The sequence below is a fragment of the Sarcophilus harrisii genome, chromosome 5 (assembly GCF_902635505.1).
Source record: "Sarcophilus harrisii chromosome 5, mSarHar1.11, whole genome shotgun sequence".
Taxonomy (NCBI): domain Eukaryota; kingdom Metazoa; phylum Chordata; class Mammalia; order Dasyuromorphia; family Dasyuridae; genus Sarcophilus; species Sarcophilus harrisii.
In genome coordinates, this window is record NC_045430.1 from 190,203,349 (window position 1) to 190,223,004 (window position 19,656).

Genomic DNA, 19,656 nt, shown 5'->3' on the forward strand with positions numbered 1-19,656 from the left:
GAAAAGGTGAAGTAGAAGAAGAAAGTGAAGAAGAAGAAAAAAAGAAAGTGAAGAAGAAAAAGAAGGTGAAGAAGAAGAAGATGAAGAAGGTGGAGAAGAAGAAAAAACTGAAGAAGGAGAAGGAGGAGGAGGAGCAGGAGGAGGAATTCCTTGAAGATGGAGTTTAAGAGGGTAAATTCTTAATTTTTTTGTTTACTAAATTGTTTACTAAGTTTGTTTACTAATTTTTTCAAGGAAAGAGGAGGAACACAGGACTATAAGAAACTAGGGGAGGTAGAAATGGTTTTTATGAGGGGTGTAGGAGTAGTTTAGGGAAGGCTTGATAAAAGAGTTGTGCCTGGATCTGGGAAAGAAGGATGAGTTAAGTTCAAAATTTGGCAGATGACTTGGCAGAATACAGAAATGAGAAAGAATAGGATTGGCTTGGGAAACGTGATCATCCAATTTGATTAGAATATGTAGAATCCATGAAGGGAGAATAGAATAAAATGAAGCTAGAAAAGATAAGCTGCCAATTGATAAACAGTCAAAGGATATAAATAGACAATTTTCAGATGATGAAATTGAAACTATTTCCACTCATATGAAAGTGTTCCAAATCACTATTGATCAGAGAAATGCAAATTAAGACAACTCTGAGATACCACTACATACCTGTCAGAATGGCTAAGATGACAGGAAAAGATAATGATGGATGTTGGAGGGGATGTGGGAAAACTGGGACACTGATGCATTGTTGGTGGAGTTGTGAATGAATCCAACAATTCTGGAGAGCAATTTGGAACTATGCCCAATAAGTTCTCAAACTGTGCATACCATTTGATCCAGCAGTGCTACTACTAGGCTTATATCCCAAAGAAATACTAAAGAAAGAAAAGGGACCCACATGTGCCAAAGTGTTTGTGGCAGCCCTTTTTGTGGTGGCTAGAAACTGGAAAATGAATGGATGCCCATCAATTGGAGAATGGATGGGTAAATTGTAGTGTATGAATGTTATGGAATATTATTGTTCTCTAAGAAATGACCAGCAGGATGAATACAGAGAGCCTTGGAGAGACTTACATGAACTGATGCTAAGTGAAATGAGCAGAACCAGGAGATCATTATACACTTCAACAACGATACTGTATGAGGATATATTCTGATGGAAGTGGATATTTTCGATAAAGAGAAGATCTAATTCAGTTTCAACTGATCAATGATGGACAGAATCAGCTACACCCAGAGAAGGAACACTGGGAAATAAGTGTCAATTGTTTGCATTTTTGTTTTTCTTCCCAGATTATTTTTACCTTATGAATTCAATTTTTCTTGTTCAACAAGAGAACTGTTCGGTTCTGCACACATATATTGTATCTAGGATATACTATAACATATTTAACATATATAAGACTGCTTGCCTTCTAGGAGAGGAGGTAGAGGGAGAGAAGGGAAAAATTGGAACAGAAGTGAGTGCAAGGAATAATGTTGTAAAAAATTACCCATGCATATGTATCAATAAAAAATTATAATTATAAAAAAAAGAAAAGATAAGCTGAAGCCACATTACAGAAGTCCTTGAATGCCAGGTTAGGCACTTCATATTTTAGGTAACAGGGAATCATTGAAGGTTTTTGAGCAGTAACATGGAAGTTTTTGAGGACTGACTTACTTATTCTGTATATTAGGACTAATTTAGCACTTGGCTAAAGATGGATTGGTGAAAGATGGGAGAAAAAAAGAGATTATCATATATAAAGGGAGAGGTAAAAGGGTGTGAAGTAGAATGGTGGCAATGAGATTTGGAAGGAAAGAATGGCTACAAAGGTATTATGAAAGTAGAATCCAACAGGACTTAGCAATAGAAGGGTAATAAATTGTTTTGAACTATGGTATGGTGAGATAGGGTTGGCTGTGGAGTCAGGTAGACCTGAATTCAAATCTGGCTTCAGATGCTTTTTATCTGTGGAATCCTAGGTGAGTCATTTAATCCTGTTTGCCTTGGTTCTTCATTTGTAAAATAAATTGGAGAGGAAAATGGCAAAGCACTATGAAGAAAACCCCACATGGGGATCAAATAAGGAGTCATGACTGAAATGACTGAACATTAATAGAAAAAAAAACAAAAACAGAGTGATGAAATCATGTATATGATATGAAATCCATCTCTCAAATGATAGAGAACTAATTAAAAGTTCAATCCAGTTTCATCTTATCAGATTCAGATCTGAGTCTGTCTAGTGCCAACAGAAGCACACATGCATAACCATTCTTATCACCAAATGAAACTATTTTATTAGTGCCAAATAATTTGTGCATCAGGGTACATACTTATGTGGCTTGAATCTTACTTGGTCACATTTGAATGTCAGATTCATAGACTATAAATGAATATAAACACATTTATTTAATATAAATATAAAATATATAAAGTAAATAAAGGTTCCATCTAATTCCTACTTTTTGAGTTTTCTGAAGTGGAAAAGCCGACTCCTACAATGACTCATGCTTCAAGTATGAGATATATTCAGAAAGTAACTCCCAACTGAGTTATGATAACACCTACTTAAAGCTTATAATCAAAATGATTAATTATTATGAGCAGTAGTTAGATCTTAGATCTCCATTTGAGGTCTGTTGATCAACTCAAGGAATGTCTTTGGCAGCAAGAAGGTGAGAGCAAAGATAGGGCTGATACTTGGAAAGAGGTCATTAGCATGAGTTGATCAATGAAGAGCAATATAAATATGTTCCTTCTAACTAGTGATTGGGGTTTTTAATCTTTTCCTATTTGAAAGAAAAGAGATAGCTTACCATTTGTAAGATAGTAATTGTGCTCTTCTTTCTTTTATATTTTATTACATCGGTAATTATGTTCTTCTTTAAAGAAAAAAAACAAGAAAAAGAAAAAACAGCAACAATGTAGTATTTATAAAACTAGAGAAATTGTCCACTCTTGAGATGAAAATCTACCATCATACTTCAGATAAGGTTTTCAAAAAAAATTAAAATTATACACTTTTCCAAATTTAAATTTATATATTTTTCAATATGATGCTTTATCAACCTTTCAAGGAAGTCAAAGCCTTAAAACAATCATGTCAACATTTTTATTGATTCATGACTTGCAACACTATAAAAGCTAGATATTCTTATTCTTTACCATGAGTTTCATCTGTCTGTTGCCTGCAGCATGAACCCAGAGAAGTTCCAGGTACAATATAAAGTTGTGCAGAATATAAAATACTCTGGCAAGCCTTCTGTTTGCCAAGAATCAGCTCCTTCTGGGTCCTTCCCTGTAAAACACCCATAGGTTTTGTATCTTTCACCTTGAGGCTAGCTGAGAGCAGCAGGTGAAGCAGGGAAGGATATAAAAGATGCTTCTTAAGCAGGGTCAGACAGTAAATCTCATTAGTCTGACACTTCCTTACAGGAAAAAAAGAAAAGGTCACTTCATGGTGCATGAAGAAGGCAGGACCTAGGCTGGGTGCCCAGGGGTGTCCAGATGCTTAAGCTATATAGCATTCTTTTTATTTTCCCCTTAAGTAAATTCTGCTATTGGATTGGTGGGAAGGCTGTCAGGAAGAAATATGGGGACACAGATTTAGAACTAGAAAGGACTATCAACTCCTTTATTTTACAGTTGAATAAACTGAGGAATAGAGAGTTACAAGAGCTTGCCCAAGCTCACACAGTGAGCATGTGACATGGATTTGAACTCAAGTAGAAGACCTGGTTTAAAGCCATTTCTTTGACATATACTGACTCTATGAAGTTGGACAAGTTTCTTAACTTCTAGGTGTCCAAAGAAACTCTGAGACTGTAAGATGCATAATTGTTGAAGTTTTTATTAATTTGTAGAGAGAATTTCCCATGGGGAGTTTCCTATACCAATAAAATCGGGACCAAAAAAAAAAAAAGCCAAATCCTTAAACCTATAGGTGATGGTTAAGAAGCAATTATTACTAGGACAATATGAAGTCTCTCTAAATGTTTTTGGGTCATTGAAGTGGGGTTAAACTGGCTAGGCATGCCCTATTGAAATTGTGTTGTTCCTCATGCATGTAGTCTAGGTAGTTGCTACCAGCTGGTGTGGTAACCTAGAAATTGGGCTTTTTTCAGGCATAAAGAGAATGAAAATTCAATTCATTTCAAAAAACATATTATAATACCTACCGTGTGGCAGGCATTGTGCCAAGTCCTGAGATTACAAAAAGAAAAGAGACATAAATCAAAACGCCTTTATGGCTGATGTTAGTTTTATCATGGGAGGGTCTCAAGCCATTTTGGCTCATGGGAGTCTAGAAATGTCTGTATTTCTGAACTCTGCCTGTATCTGTTGTCAACATCAGAGAAGCATGAACACTTACCAGTCTAGTCTTTCCTAATATCAATCTTTAATTGAGTATTTATCCTATCACCTAAGTTAAAACCTCATCTGCTTAGTCTTACATGTTCTCAAGGGATATGAAGTTCCCAAAGGAATACCTTCTTATGGCTTCCTTCCCTGAGCTAAACTAAACTAAGCTGAACAAAACCTCCCATCCAGAGCAGATTGGACAGTGTGTTAGACTAGCTATAATTTTTCTCTGCTTTTTCCATCATCCTTTCTTTCTGTCTGGTAACCTCCCATTATCCACTGACTTGTTTCCTTTTGCCTTCAAATATAGATCATTGATATTGCTTACCTGGCTTCCATTTCCTGACTCTGCCTTGACTACTGAATTCTAGGTACTCTCTTCAGGATGAACTAGTCCTTGTCATCTCCATTCCTAGGTTTACTGTGACTCCTAGCTTTGGCAGGATGACACAAAGGATGAAAGGGAGATCTTGCCACTGTCAGAGAAGGGGTGGTGAAACCTTAAGACTTGCCATAGTCTATTAGCTCTCTTTCATATCTTCTCTCTTGGACTTAGATTCCAACTCCATGGCATCGGGTCCTTAGGAAATGAATCTATGAATATCTCTTCTCTATGTGCTTCTTCTGATGAACAGAACTGGGTGATCATATATCTTTGTCCTTACATCAGTAATCTATGGGAACTCTCTATATAATCACAGATCCCAAGATATGTCTAATTTAGAGAATAGCCTAAGGTTAAATCAGAGAGATTGTGACTTCTCTAAGAATCACATACTTTTGCAGTGTGAGGTGTGGGATATGAAACCAGGTTTTTCTGAACTGGTTTGGTGATATTTACTGCATTCACTATCACCAAACTCTCTCTCATAATACACTAGTATTTTACTGTCACAACATTATCCACCAAGGAAGTCACCTATGACCTCAGTAATAACCTTGGTCTAAAGAAATGTAAGATATTAGATGAATAGCTAGAAGGGCTACAAGAAGTGCCCTCATTCAACTCATTTCACATATGAGGAAATTAATGTTCAGAGTTTTAACCTTTCTTATGCATTCAGTTGCCAAGTCTTATCAGTTCCATGTCCTTCACCCCCTTCTTTCCACTCACGAAGCCACTTCTCTCTCCTTTTGTCTAGACTCTCTCAATGACTTATTTATTCTTCTTATTCTTTCCCCAAAGTCTTTCTCCATAGTTTTTCCCCATTCTAATCCATCCTCCATATCAATATGACTAAAAGGGCAAGTCTGATCATTTCACTGCTTGTGGTTCTCCATCGTTTTTTAGGTTAAAATTCAAGTTCCTTTGTCTGCTGTTTAAAATCCTTTACAATCTGACTCTAGTCAATCTTTCTAGACTGATTCACATATTCCTCCCCTTCCTGTGATTTGCACTGCAGCCAAGCTGGCCTATTGGCAACTTTTCCAACAAGGAAATTCCGTTTAATTTCCATGCCTTTTGCAAGGACTCCCCTCCATGTTTAGAATGCTCTCTCTCCTCATTCCTGCTGTCTCTTGGAACCCCCAGCTTCCTCCAAGACTATGTTTGATGGCTCCCTGGTATGAGCTACTAATCAATACTTGTTGATTGATTAATTGAAATAATTTGCCCAAGGTCATGCAGATAGTAAGTGAAGAAATCAGGACTCAAACCCTGAACTCCCATTCCATATACAGTTTAGATAGGTCGATGATAGGAACAAGAGGGGCATGGAGGATAAAGTGCCAGGCCTAGAATCAGAAGACCTGAGTTCAAATTCCACCTCAGACAGTAGCTTTGTGTCCCTGGGCAAGTCACTTAACTCTATCTTGCCTTTGTTTTTCTCATATGTAAAATGAGCTTGAGAAGGAAATGCCAAAACCATCCTTGAATTTCTTTTCCAAGAAGGTCCCAAAAGGGGTCAAAGAGGCAATAGGACTGGAGAAAAAAAAAAATCTATGCAATAACAAGGAAAGAGATGAATGAGAATCTGAAGTAGTACCATTATGAGGGTGAAAATAATTCCAACCTGAAACATTATGCTCTATTAACTCAGCTTTGAAAATGTAAATAGGTTCAAGAAGGATTAGGTTATTCAGGGACAATACATCTATAGAGTTATTTAAATTAGTAACCTGTGAGGACATCATGGAGGAAAACTTCCATGGTGTCCCACAAATGACCCTTTGGTTGTTTCTACCTGAAACATAATGCTAAACAGTATGGACCATACTTCTGAGGCCAGAATTGCATTTCTCATCTTTCTTTCTTCTTTCATTTAAACATTCCTGCTTCCTAGGTGATAAGATGGTGACGCTGTTCTTTTTTTCTCCCTCCCTTATTCATTTGGCAGAGAGAAAAAGAAGCTGTTATTTAATGGGCCAGACCTTTTAAGAGCCAAGAGAAAATATTAAGTATTGAGGGGGTGGACTTGAGCTCTAAGGTACCTTTCAGTGCAAAAGTTCTATGATTCTGATTCTGTGATAAGTATTTATTCCTTCCTTAAGTGGTATTTATTTAAATGCAGATATTCTGATTTCCTCTGTCGAGCTTTCAAACTACACTTTTCAATATAAATGTTAATATGAGGGTAAACTCCAAAATCAAAATTTTTCCATAAGGAAGAGCTGACTTTTCACATTCTAAAAGTCTTTCCTTTCTCAACCCTTCCCCATGAACTTCCCTTTTCTACTCATTTCTCCCTTTCCTAAATAGTTTCCTTTTTCAAAAAAAGGATTAAGAATAATACATTTTTAAAACTCTAAAATTAAAATGTTTAATGTTGGCACTCACGAAAGGAAGATGTGAAGCCAAACCCAGGAATTGATCAGCTAGGAGTTCGTGCCTTTGTTTCCAGCCTTTGCTAGCCCAGCCAAAGTCATCATTCTCAATTGCTTTGTGAGGAAGTTATTCTTAAAATAATTCTATGGTTGCCATACATAGTAATGCTACCAGTGCCAGGGAGCCAGACATTTTTTCTTTCTAAAATAAGATTTCTTGACTCAACATGCATACATGTTGGCCATAATTTAGAATCTTCATTGTTTAAATGGCTTTCCGATATAATTTACATGGGTATCCTCAACTATACTGAAGATCAAAACCTGTCATTTGGAGTGGCCCTTGTGCATGTCTTACTGCTTTTCTTGCATAGAAGATCTATGTCAGAGTGGTACAAGGCCAATCCATTGGTTATCTCTCAGTCTGACTACATGACGAATGCATTTCCTTTTTTAAATTATGCATATCTCTGATAATAGTTTATATGCTTCTTCATTTATATTAATTCCTTTTTATGATCTACTTTGGTCTATCTATATTGACTAGTAGTCTCTCAATGGCTCCTATAATCTCCAAGTTTAAATCCTCAGAATCTATAGTATTCTATGTTTTGCAGCATATAGTTTTAACAAAAGAACACTGAAATTAAAAGGATGGAATTTGGTTTCAGCAAGATGATTAAGATGATTATCTAGAAAGCACTACAGGACTTCTGGTGCTAATTGGAGAAAAGAGGCAATAGCATATACACTCAGTTGGATGCAGAAATCTATCTTGCCCTATAAGGGAGTAAAAAGGAATGGGGGTAATAGAAAAAGAGGGGAGAACTGAAAAAAAGGAGGGTAGATCAGGGAAGGTGATGATCAGAAGTAAAACACTTGTGAGAAGGAAAAAGGTTCAAATAAGATGGGAAGAGGATAAATAGGAGAAAATAACAAGAAGGGAAATATATAGTTATTAGAACTATAAATGTGAATGAGATGAACTCACCTGTAAATGGAAATAGGTAGAAAAATGGTTTAAAAACCTACAATATATTGTTTACAAGAAACACATTTGAAGTAGAGAAATACACACAGAGTAAAGGTAAGGGATTGGAGCAGAATTTATTATGCTTCAACTGAAACTAAAAAAGCAGCAGTAGCAATCATGACCTCAAACAAAGCAAAAGCAAAAATAGATTTAATTAAAAGAGATAAGGAAGGAAATTATGCTTTACTGAAATATTTCATAGACAGTGAAGAATAAAATTCTGGAAAAGTTAGAAATGATAGGTCTTTGGAGAAAATTTAATGGGAATAGAAAGGAATATAACTTCCTCTCAGCAGTATATGGCACCTACCACAAAAATTGACCATATATTAGGATATAAAATCCTCACAATCAAATGCAGAAAAGCAGAAATAGTAAATTCATTCTTTTCAGATTATAATGCAATAAAAATTATATTCAACAATGTATAATGGAAAAAGGAACAAATAATAATCTAATGATAACTAATAATCCTAAAAAAATAAATGGGTCAAAGAACAAATCATAGAAATGATCAATGATTTCATTAAAGAAAAGAAAATGACAACAATGAAACAACATGCCAAAATTTATGGGATACAGCCAAAGTGGTACTGGGGGAAATTATTTTTCTAATTTGCTTACATCGATAAAACAGAAGGGGAAAAACATGAATGAATTGGGCATGGAACTAAAAAAAACTAGAAAAAGAACAAATTAAAAATCCCCAATTAAACACCAAATTGAAAATCCTGAAAATCAAAGGAGAGATTAATAAAATTGAAAGTAAGAAAACCATTGAACAAATAAATGAAACTAAGAGTTGATTTTATGGGGAAAAACTAACAAAACTTATAAACCTTTGCCTGAGTTGATTTTTTTTTAAAGAAGAAAATCAAATTACTAGCATCAAAAATGAAAAAAAAAAAAGATGAATTCACCACCAATGAAGAGATAATTAAGACAACTGCCAGGAGCTATTTTGCTAAATTATATGTCAATAAATTTAATAACCTAAATAAAATGGATGACTATCCACAAAAATATAAATTACCAAATTAACAGAAGAAGGAAGAAAAGTTTTTATAACACAATTTCTAAAAGTGTACTTTCCCTTCATCTACCCAATATGTTATCCTCTGTAGCTGGAAACAAAGAGGTAAAATAAAATAATTCAGCAAAATTAACATAGGAGAATCTGATTATATCCCTCGTGTTTAAAGTATGGAATAGGGGCAAATTATCATCTCCTCTTCAGGGCCTCGCTTTCTATGGAGTTGAGTCCTAGATGCCTTTCACAATTCTTTCTAGTTCTAAACATCTATGATTCTACTTTCTGAATTGGTAATTTCCTAGTTCATATCTACTGCTTCCAATTCCATTTCTTAGTCTATTACCTCATGGAAGAACTTTGGAATTCCTTCTGACAAGATAGTGATTAGTTATTTCTGAAGAGTCTCTTTCCTCTCACAAAATTGCCATCATAAAGGATTTTACCCTCCCTGATCTTTACCCTGTGGTCCCAGGGCACAGAGATCTCAGGAGCCAGGGCTTTCATGACCTCTCCTCTGAAATTTCACTTCTAACCTATTCAGAGTACTCTCTGTCACCAGCTCCATATTCAGAAAGGGTAACTGATGTTTTACCTACTCTTTCAAAGACACCCAGACTGAGCAGCCTTCCCAAGGGACTCCTCCTGAGCTATTCAAAGGCTGACAAGACACACAGTCTTCCTCAGTTTACTCAATTTAGATTATAAGACCTATAAACAAAATACCTGGGACTCTCTTCTTCCCTAAGGTAAACTGTAATACATATGAGCAGCATCTAATGTGCACATGACAAGGTCTGTCTTGAGATCTACTATGGGCTTTGGGTAAGGAGACAAGATGGAATAGAGAATTCAAGCTTAATTTAACAGAATTCACTAATATTATTAATAAATGTTTGTAGGAGCCTTTTTTGTAGTGGCAAGGAACTGGAAACTGAGTGGGTGACCATCAGTTGGGAAATGGCTGAATAAGTTATGATATATAAATGTAATGGAATATTATTATCCTATAAGAAATAACCAGCAGGATGATTTCAGAGACCCCTGAAGAGACTTACATGAACTGATAAGTGAAGTGAATACAACCAGGAGAACATTGTACATGGCAACAAGATTATATGATCTACTCTGATGGACTTGACTCTTCTCACCAATGAGGTGATTCAGGCCTTTTCCAATAGACTTGTGATAGAGAGAGCCATCTGCACCCAGAGAAAAGACTAGGGGACTGAATGGGGATCACAACATAGTATTTCCACCTTTTGGTGATGGTGTTATTTGCTTGCTTGTTTTTTCTTTCTCATTTTTATTCTTTTTTTTAATCAATTTTTCTTGTGCAGCATGACAAATGTGGAAATATGTTTAGAAGAATTAACCTATATTGGATTACCTGCTGTCTAGGGAAGGGAGTGAGAAAAATTTAGAACACAAGATTTTGCAAAGGTGAATGCTAGAAACTATCTTTGTGTGTATTTTGAAAAATAAAAAGTTATTATAAAAATAAATGTTTTAATAAAAGAAATCTATACTTTTGTTGGAAAAATCCAACATTGCTGGTGGAAATAATTTTTTCCTCTATGTTTCACTTACAAATACATGTAGAAAGCCTTCATCAGCAGGGAGAGTCATGAATAAATTGTTGGACTTAGAGCCAGAAAGACCTTAGTTTGAATTGAACCTCATTGGCTTACTAGCTGTGAGATCCTGGGCAAATCACTTAACTCTTATCAGCCTCAATTTCCTCATCTGTAAAATGACAATAATAATTGTACCATCCTCATAGGATTGTTGTGAGGATGAAGTGAAATAACTTAAAACACTGTGTAAATGCTAGTTTATCATCACTGTTGTCATCATCATCACCACCATTGTTGTTGTTAGATCTGGCTATTTGAACCTCAAGGCAGAAGCCCAGACATCATTTTTCTATTTGGTGGCAATAAACTCAAACTACAAGTTAGATACTTTGGAAATAAACAATCTCACAAAAGCCTCCCAAATCCCAACCTTTAAAGTGACTGCACACATCTCAGAGGGTCAATGATTTTATAATAGGATGACAAGATTTATTCTCATCCTTCTTCCTCAGTCAGAGACTTAATACAGGGTCTTCAGCGGCTGCTGGCAAAATCCTTGACATGAGATCAAGTCTGTGGCTAATACATGTTAAACTACAACTGACCTAGTTGGGCCTTTGTACAACAACCTTTTTCATGTTTGTCTCAGAAAATCTCTGAAAGATCCATCATCCTCCCCAGGTCCCAGCCTGACTTTCAACCTCAAAATAAGAGACTCATTCTCTTTTCCTATTACTGACATTTTCTCATTTATGTTTTTGTATTTTTCCCTTTGTTTCAGGACCTTAAGTAATATGCACATTAGATACTGATCATATTATAGTTTCCCTTGGGGAGGGAGAAAGTCCTAGGTACTTTATTTATGGGCATCTATAATCTAAATTGAGTAAACTGAGGAAGTTTATGTGGCTTGCCAGCCTTTGAATAGCTCAGGTGGAGTCCCTTGGATAAAGGATGCCCAATCTGGGTGTCTTTGAAAGACTGGGTGAAATGTCAGTTACCTTTTTTGAATGTGAAGCTGGTGACAATGAGTACTCTGAAGCATAGGGTAGAAGTGAAACTTCAGAGGAGAGGACGTGAAAGCTCCTGAGGTCTCTGTTCCCTGGGTATGGCTGGGACCATAGGATCAGGGAATATAAAATCCTTTTCCCCTCTACATATATCCCTATCTAACTAAGGTGAGCCAAAGACATCATTTGCCTTACCTTAATGTGTTTTTTGTTAGGCTCTCAGAATAGCCCCCCAGTGTATTCTGGGGAATTAAATCACAAGACATCTACCAAAAGAAGTTGTTCATTTAAAGAGCTTTAACCTTTATCTCAAGAAGTAGCATGGTATTCCATGCTGTATGTACTATTGTACATACAGAACTGAACTTAAAGGCAACATAACCCAGGCTGTGAAGTCCACCCTGTATGTACTATTGTACATACAGAACTGAACTTAAAGGCAACATAACCCAAGCTGTGAAGTCCACCCTGGGGCATATATTAGTTACATGAGCCAGGTTAAGCCTTTTAACCTCTCAGGACCCTTAGGTAAATCTAACACTATGAATTTGGAGCACTGGAGAAGGGTAACTAACATATCATCCAGTCTTTCAAACAGACTTATATTGGGCCTCCTTTATTCCAGCTACATTGCTAGAGAAGAATGTTCTAAAGAGGAGTTCCTTCCATTTATGAAAACATACATTCCCATTTATTAATGTTTTAAAGTTGGTTCAGTGCATGAGAATTTGATCCTCATAACAACTTTGAAAAATAGGTGCTATTGTTATAGATGAGGAAATTCAGACAATGGAGGTCAAATTACTTGCCCAGGCTCACATAGCTAGTAGATGTCTGAGTCAAAATCTGAACTCATGCCTTCCTGACTGTAGGTATAGTCCACTTATCTATTCTGCTATCTAATTGTCACAATTTTAGTCAAGATTTTGGTGTTGAGGTTTGGAATGGTCTCAATAAAGCAGATTCTAGACTAGAGCAGGGGTTCTTAATCAAGGATCCATGAATAAATTTCATGGGGTCAGTGAACTTGAATGAGGAAAAAAAATACATTTTTTAAAATTTTCACTAACTTTTAACTGAAATTGAGCATTTCTTTCAGTAATGTATTTTTAAAAATTAGCCTAGGAAGGGTTCTATAGGCTTCTCAAGACCGCCAAAGAATTCCATGATATAATAAAGGTTAAGAATCCTTATCCTAGAAGGCTCATCTCAGATTTTGTGTAATGTTTCAGCACTTTCTATGTGAAGCCCCATGAATTATGTAGGAAATCTCCTAATGGTTTCATAATACCATAAGATCATAATATAGAGCTGGAAGAGACCTTGGTGATCATCCAATCCAAAACCACCCAATTTACAGATGAGGCAACTGAAATCTAGGAAAGTTATAATTTGGTTGATATCCCACAAGTAGTAAACATTAGAGACAGAATTTGAATCCTATTCCTCAACAGTGTATGGAATTCCTTATCTTTGAGGCCCTCTCATATCAATCTCTCCAACCCCAATAACATTATCTTCTTGTACTCTGCCTTAGTGGAGAGTAAAGTAGAATGATCAAATAAGAGTTTCTCAAAGCCTGGAACCATTCCATATTTGGAGTTAGGTATCTAGTTGTATCCATCTCCACCCTGGAGACATTCCAGGGCTACAGACCTGGTAAATCAAAATGACAAACTGATGGACTTGTAGATTCAAACATGGAATAATTGAAAGGATACTAGCCTTGGAGACAGAAAGACCTGGATTCACATCCTGCCTCATACATTAACTATATGACTCTGTACAGGTCACAACTCCCCTTGGGCATCCAAAAATCTAGATAACTGTGTCTCTGTTTCTGTGTCTATCTGCATGTATATCTCTATCTGTGTGTATATCTCTGTGTCTGTTTATCTGTCTCTGTCTCTCTGTGTCTCTCCATCTTTCTCTCAGTCTCTCTATATGTGTCTCTCTACCTCCCTCTATCTCTGTTTTTCTCAACCTCTGCCTCTCTGTGAATGTTTTTTGTCTCTGTTTCTACTTTTCTCTCTGTCTCCCTCTTCAATTTTGCATTTATATCTGTAACATAAGGAGATTGGACTCAGTAATGTGTAAGGGACCTTCTAGCTTTAAATTTATGACTCTATATGGTAGTGGAAAAATGGGGAATAAAGGACTGCATACTCTATTGTACAATAAAAAGCTGGAGAAGGATTGTGATGGCCTCTGAAGAAAGAAGAAAGTCTATAGGAGGACTTAGAGTGGGAAGATAATATGAATTCATTTTGAATGTGTAGTTTTATGTCCTTGTAAAACATTCATCTAGAACTATTTTATGTGAATGTAGAACTGGACCACAGAATGAGAGATTAAGGTTAGCTCTATAGATTTGGGAGTTATCTTCACAGAGATGATAGTTGAAGTTAGGGTATTTTGAGGTTAGAGAAAAATTACTGGTTCATAGAAAGTTGGACGAAAAATGACTTGGCAGAATTATTCCTTCTAATAGATTTAAGCAGGAAGTGGATAACCATGCAACACAAGGAACAAACTAAGAAAGAAAGAGCGAATGTGTAGAGAGCTTTGGATTATAGTCAAAACGTAAATTTGATTCGAGTTTATAACAGAGACCAGGAACTGTCAGTGGTCCTGAACCTGCCAAAGCAGCATGACTACTGTACATTTGCTGAGAGTTGTCTTTGCCCCAGTAGGGCCATCACTCTGTGCTTATCCAGATGAGACTGGAGAATTCAAAAACTGGTCAAAGTACCACCAGGGTGATGAGAATACATCTCAGGCTAGCCTTCAGATAGGCTGAGGATCCGCCCACCTCTACCAATAGAGGGATCAGCCTGGAGAGGGGAAAGAACCTGCCACAAATGATATAAATAATTGTTATTGTGCCGCATGGTAATTAGGAATAAATAGCAAGCAGTTCATGTAAATGACTGTAATTAGCATTACTTTTACACAGCCAAACCAAGCATTTTTGGGATTAGTTTGTGGGAGGGGAGAGGGAACTGTGTTCAACAGGAAGTAACCCTGACTCCTCTGCAAAGCCTGCATGTGTAAACTAGGCAGATGAGCTTCCCTCTTTCTCTTATTTGGGAATCTGCAGCCTGAGAATTTCAGGAGCTGAATCCATATTTTTCCCCATTTCTTCTCTTTTAAAGAGCAGGGCCACCCATCAGCCTATTCCTTTGACAGAGTGAGAGCCATTAACCACTGTTCGATCAACCACTCCCCTTTTATCTTCCTGCTTTGCCCCTCTCAGAGCTTCCTTGACTTGGCATTCAGCATTCAATAAAGCAGGCACAATTCCCATAGGAGCAATGTGGAGGACAGATGGAGATGGGTGGTGAGAGATATCTTCTGCCATGAGCTAAGTGCTGATGGCACTTAAGCCAAGTGTACCCTCCCTTATCTCTGGCTCTAGTATTATAAAATCTCAATTCCAAAGCTTGAATGGACCTTTGAGGTCATTTGATTGAACCCCTTAATTTTACAGATGAGGAACTAGAAGTTCAAAAGTTTGAAATGATTTGCCCAAGTTCATATAGATATTAAATGGCAGATCTAGTATACAAACTCTGCTCCTTTAATTCCAAATTCGGTATTCTTTCCCCTGCAATATTTAGCATATGCTCTGTAAGCAATCTTTGGCCATGGACCTCCATAGGTTAGTATGGTAATATTTGCAAAATTGCATAGGGATCATATAATTGCTTTTGTGCCCCATCCCAAGACATAGGAGAGCAGTAACAGGAAACCAACAAGTAGAAGGATGTTCCACACAGATTTGCTTTTATTTAGCTTTGGATTGTGTTTGTAGGTGTATGTGTTATAGATGAAGGATAAATTCTGGGTCAAAGTGAGCAGGGATTGGTGGGCACAAAATGAGGGAAGTTTGGAGGGGGGAGGAAGGGGATGGGAATTTGGTTAGTGGTAGAAGGAGTAGGTGAGTGAAAGAACATTGATAGTAATACAAACATAGACTTTATAGAAAAAGGCAGCCCAGAAGGAACCAGAGCACAATGCTGAGTATAATTGAGATGTGGTGTTCCTTATGCCCTTTTCCATCTGGTGACAGTGCCATAGCCAGACAATGTCCCTCCTCATCTACGCCCAAATAAGAAGGTTGCCCAGGGTCCTGTAACCCAGATGAGTACAGGAGCAATCATGCCAAAGTCACCACATTTCTGGTCAGTGAGGTGTGGAGTGGATCTGTCTCTATATTTTGATGGAGAGAAGGGGACTTCATGGGTCATTTGGGTGGTCACTATTCAGTGAGAAAAAGAAATATGCTTATTCACAAACATGTATACATACACCAAGGGACTGGCCCCATTGCTGAGAAGCCCCTAGGAGATGTTAAAGATTCATAGAATTTAGAGTTTAGACATCATCTGATCCAACATCCTCATCTGACAAATGAGGAAACTGAAGCCCAGAAAAGTTAAATGGTTTGCCTGAGTTCAGCTATATAGCAAATGGAAAGACCCAGATCAGAATTCAGGGTAAAATGGAGTTTTCCCAAAACTGGCTCTCATTTGTTTGAGACTTCCTTCAGAGTTCAGTTGGGATTTACAATCATACTTCTATAATTGCTACCAAAATGTTCTTTGTCAATGAAGGACAATATGTATCTGTCTAAAATGGACAAAATAGGTATGTTCTAGATGGAGGGAGATCAACCCATATCTAGTCCCTATCTCTGCTGTGGGACTTCCAAGCAACATGGATCCCCCAAAGTAAAGCATACCTCTATGCTTTTCTCTGGCCACTGTAAGGTTCTGGTTCTAACTCTTGGTGGAACATTTTTCTGCTCCAGATCTACGCAGAATGACGGCTGGCTTCATGGGCATGGCAGTGGCAATCATCCTCTTTGGCTGGATCATCGGGGTACTGGGCTGCTGCTGGGACCGAGGCCTTATGCAGTATGTGGCAGGGCTTCTCTTCCTCATGGGAGGTAAGGCTTATTGCTTGGAAAAATTAAGTCCATGTTTTTTCTCTTGATAATAATGATAGCTAATATCTATGTGAAATAGTTCAATGCTTGCAAAGCACTTTGCATGCTATCTCATTTGATCCTTACAACTTTAGGGAATAGAGGCTATTGTAAACTCCATTTTACAGATGAGAAAACTAAATCTGAGGAGTTTAAATGACTTGCCCCCTGTCGCAAAGATAACAAATGTCTAAGAGAGAATTTGAAGTTATGTCTTTCTGACTCCAAATTCAGCACTCTGTTCATACCATCTAGCTGCCTATAATATCTTCATTTGAGAGAAGTCTTTAGGTCTCCATTAGCTTGATTCTTGGAAACATAACTGGATTTCATGCTGGATACTATACCTGAATCACATCTTTCTCTACCTATAATTTATATTTTAAGCTAGGGTCGACCTTCTATTAGCAAGATACAGAGAAAGACTGTTGATTCCCCCCTTTTTCTTTGTATTTGCTCTGTCATAGTTAGCTAAGTAGGTGTAGGACTGGATTAGGGACAGTTGTTTATTCAGCCCTAGCTGATATTCATAAGGAGATGTGTGAAAGTGGGAGCTTAATTATGTTGGTGCAAGAAATCCAGCTGAACAGGTTTACTTGGGGACCAGCGCAGAATCTTTTCCTGAATATGAATGGCTAAATTTCTGTAAAACTCCTTTTCATCTAAGAACTATTATATTGGCTTGCAGTCAGTACTCTTGGGTTGCAGTCACTTTTAGTTCTGTTCCTTCAGTTCCAGAGAGGCTGATGAGACTTCTCCCGGGAAGGTGAGGGTAGAGTGACTTTACATGGAGTACAAGTCCTAAATCATGTCACAGAATGGAAATGTTCAAGGGGAAAGGTGGGAAGCACCTTCTCCTGATCAAACAACCCTACAACCATCTTCATCCACCATAGCTATCTCTTTATCCCCATGTTCTTAGTTCCTCTAATAGCTTAATTCTAGTTCCAATTACAAAAACAGACTATCTATCCCTCTAATCTTGCTCTAGGTCCAAATCCTGTAATATGAGAAGACAACAATGATTCTCATGGGACACTGAAATCTCCACAGTGAATTCTGAACTCTCTCCAAACCACCTCAATGTTCCCGTGCTCATATCAAAGCAGAGATACCATCTCATACAGGCTCCTTCAATAGCTTAAGTGACAAAAACAACTCACCTTGGTAGAGTACTTTGTAGTTTCAACATCCTTTCATGTATAGGATTTTATTTCAAGTATACATTTAGAACTAGATGACATAGGTCATCTGGTCCAATCTTCTCATTTGATAGATTTAAAAAAAAACACTAGGAACTCAGAGAATGTATATGGTTTTATCTATCCAGTTGGCAGAGAAGATTTTGAACGTAAATTCTGAGCTCATATATAGCACTTCCCTTTGACACAACAACCTTGTGAAGTAAATAGTGTGTATATTATTATCCACATTTCCCAAGTAAGGAAACTGAGGTTCAGAAAAGAGCAGGAGTTTGAACCTTAGGTCATAAGATCATAGATTTAGAACTAGCAGTGCCTTGACAGGTCATTCAGTACAACTTGTTCATTTTATAGATAAGGAAACTAAGACCTGAATAAGAAAAATAATTTTTCCAAAGTCATAGGAGGCAAAACTGATATTTGGACTAAGAGATCTTCAAATGCAGGGGTCTTTCCACTATATACTCAAGTATATACATATTGAAAAAGTCATTTCCAAGTTACTGACCTATCCACGTATGATTGGATACAGGGATGATCATTTCTTCCTTGCACCCAAAGGAATTTCATCTAGATCAATAGAGATAATAAATTGGAAAGTTCTAGGTAAAGGCATGTTTAGTGACTACACACTTAAATGAAGCGATCTAGTGCTCAGTGTATTATTGATTAAGCACATAGTAGATGTGGGTTTATTATTATTATTATTATATTAAGTTTTAAAGTTTAAAGTTAAAGTCACCAGCATCTAAAGCATAGGCCTATGAAAATTCTAAATGCTTTGTATTTGTAGTTCTCTCCTACTACACTGACTAACTTCACAGAACAACCATCAGTCAACATTTAAGTACCTTCTATTTGTATAGGCACTAGGTACACAATATCAAGATGAAAATCCTTGTCTTCCAAAAAGCTTACATTCAACTAAAGAGATACACCTGTGCTGAAATAAGTAAATTCGGAATTTGCACAAATAATATATAATGACTAAAGACTAACAATGGAGTAATCAAGAAAAGACTCTTGAAGGAGATATCACTTCAGCTAAGCCTTGAATGAGCTCGAGGGTTACATAAGGCAGAGGTGAGACGAGAGAGCATTTATTTTTATAATCCAAAATAAATGTTGATAAGTACATGAGAGGCACAAATACAGTGCTATTTGAGTTCAAAGGAAGGAAGCCCAATTTTGGGCAAACTCTCTAGGCCAAAAGGGTCCCATATAGTTATGTTTATTCCATCCAACCTTTTACAATAAACTATCCAATGGGGAAACCAGAATACATTCCACCATCCACTTGTATTATTCATCTTCTCTTCCTATCATACCACACTCTGCTTTTTGGCCCTCTGGATTGGATGAAATTCAGAAACTGATGTGAATTCATGTATTATATTCATTACCATGGAGTTTTCCTCAAAGCCAAAGACAGAGCATTATCCAGTTAGGGAGTAAGTGGAGCTTGAAACAAGAAGAGAGAGGAGGATAGTATTTATTTGGAAAAACAAGTCCTGAATAAGTGGGTAAGTATTAGACCCTATGTAAGCCGGATCAATAGTTAATTCCCTATGATACTAACTACACAGAGGTTCTTCATCCTATCCAAGCTGCCATGCCCAAGCTTGGAGTCCTCAGGAAGAGAATGGCTTAGCCCCCTAGGGTACATGGTAAAAAATGTTTCTCGGGAGTAGTGGATTTACATTCTGTAAAAT

The 19,656-nt window shown here is 37.0% G+C and overlaps 1 protein-coding gene across 1 annotated transcript in view; it reads left to right on the forward strand.

Moving 5' to 3' along the window:
- The window catches only part of TMEM178B (transmembrane protein 178B), a 423,727-nt gene that overhangs the window by 371,313 nt on the left and 32,758 nt on the right, over positions 1-19,656 (forward strand). Inside the window, exon 3 of the mRNA XM_003771666.2 lies at positions 16,566-16,703. Within this exon, the coding sequence (XP_003771714.1) occupies positions 16,566-16,703 (138 nt within the window). The remainder of the gene's footprint in view (positions 1-16,565; positions 16,704-19,656) is intronic.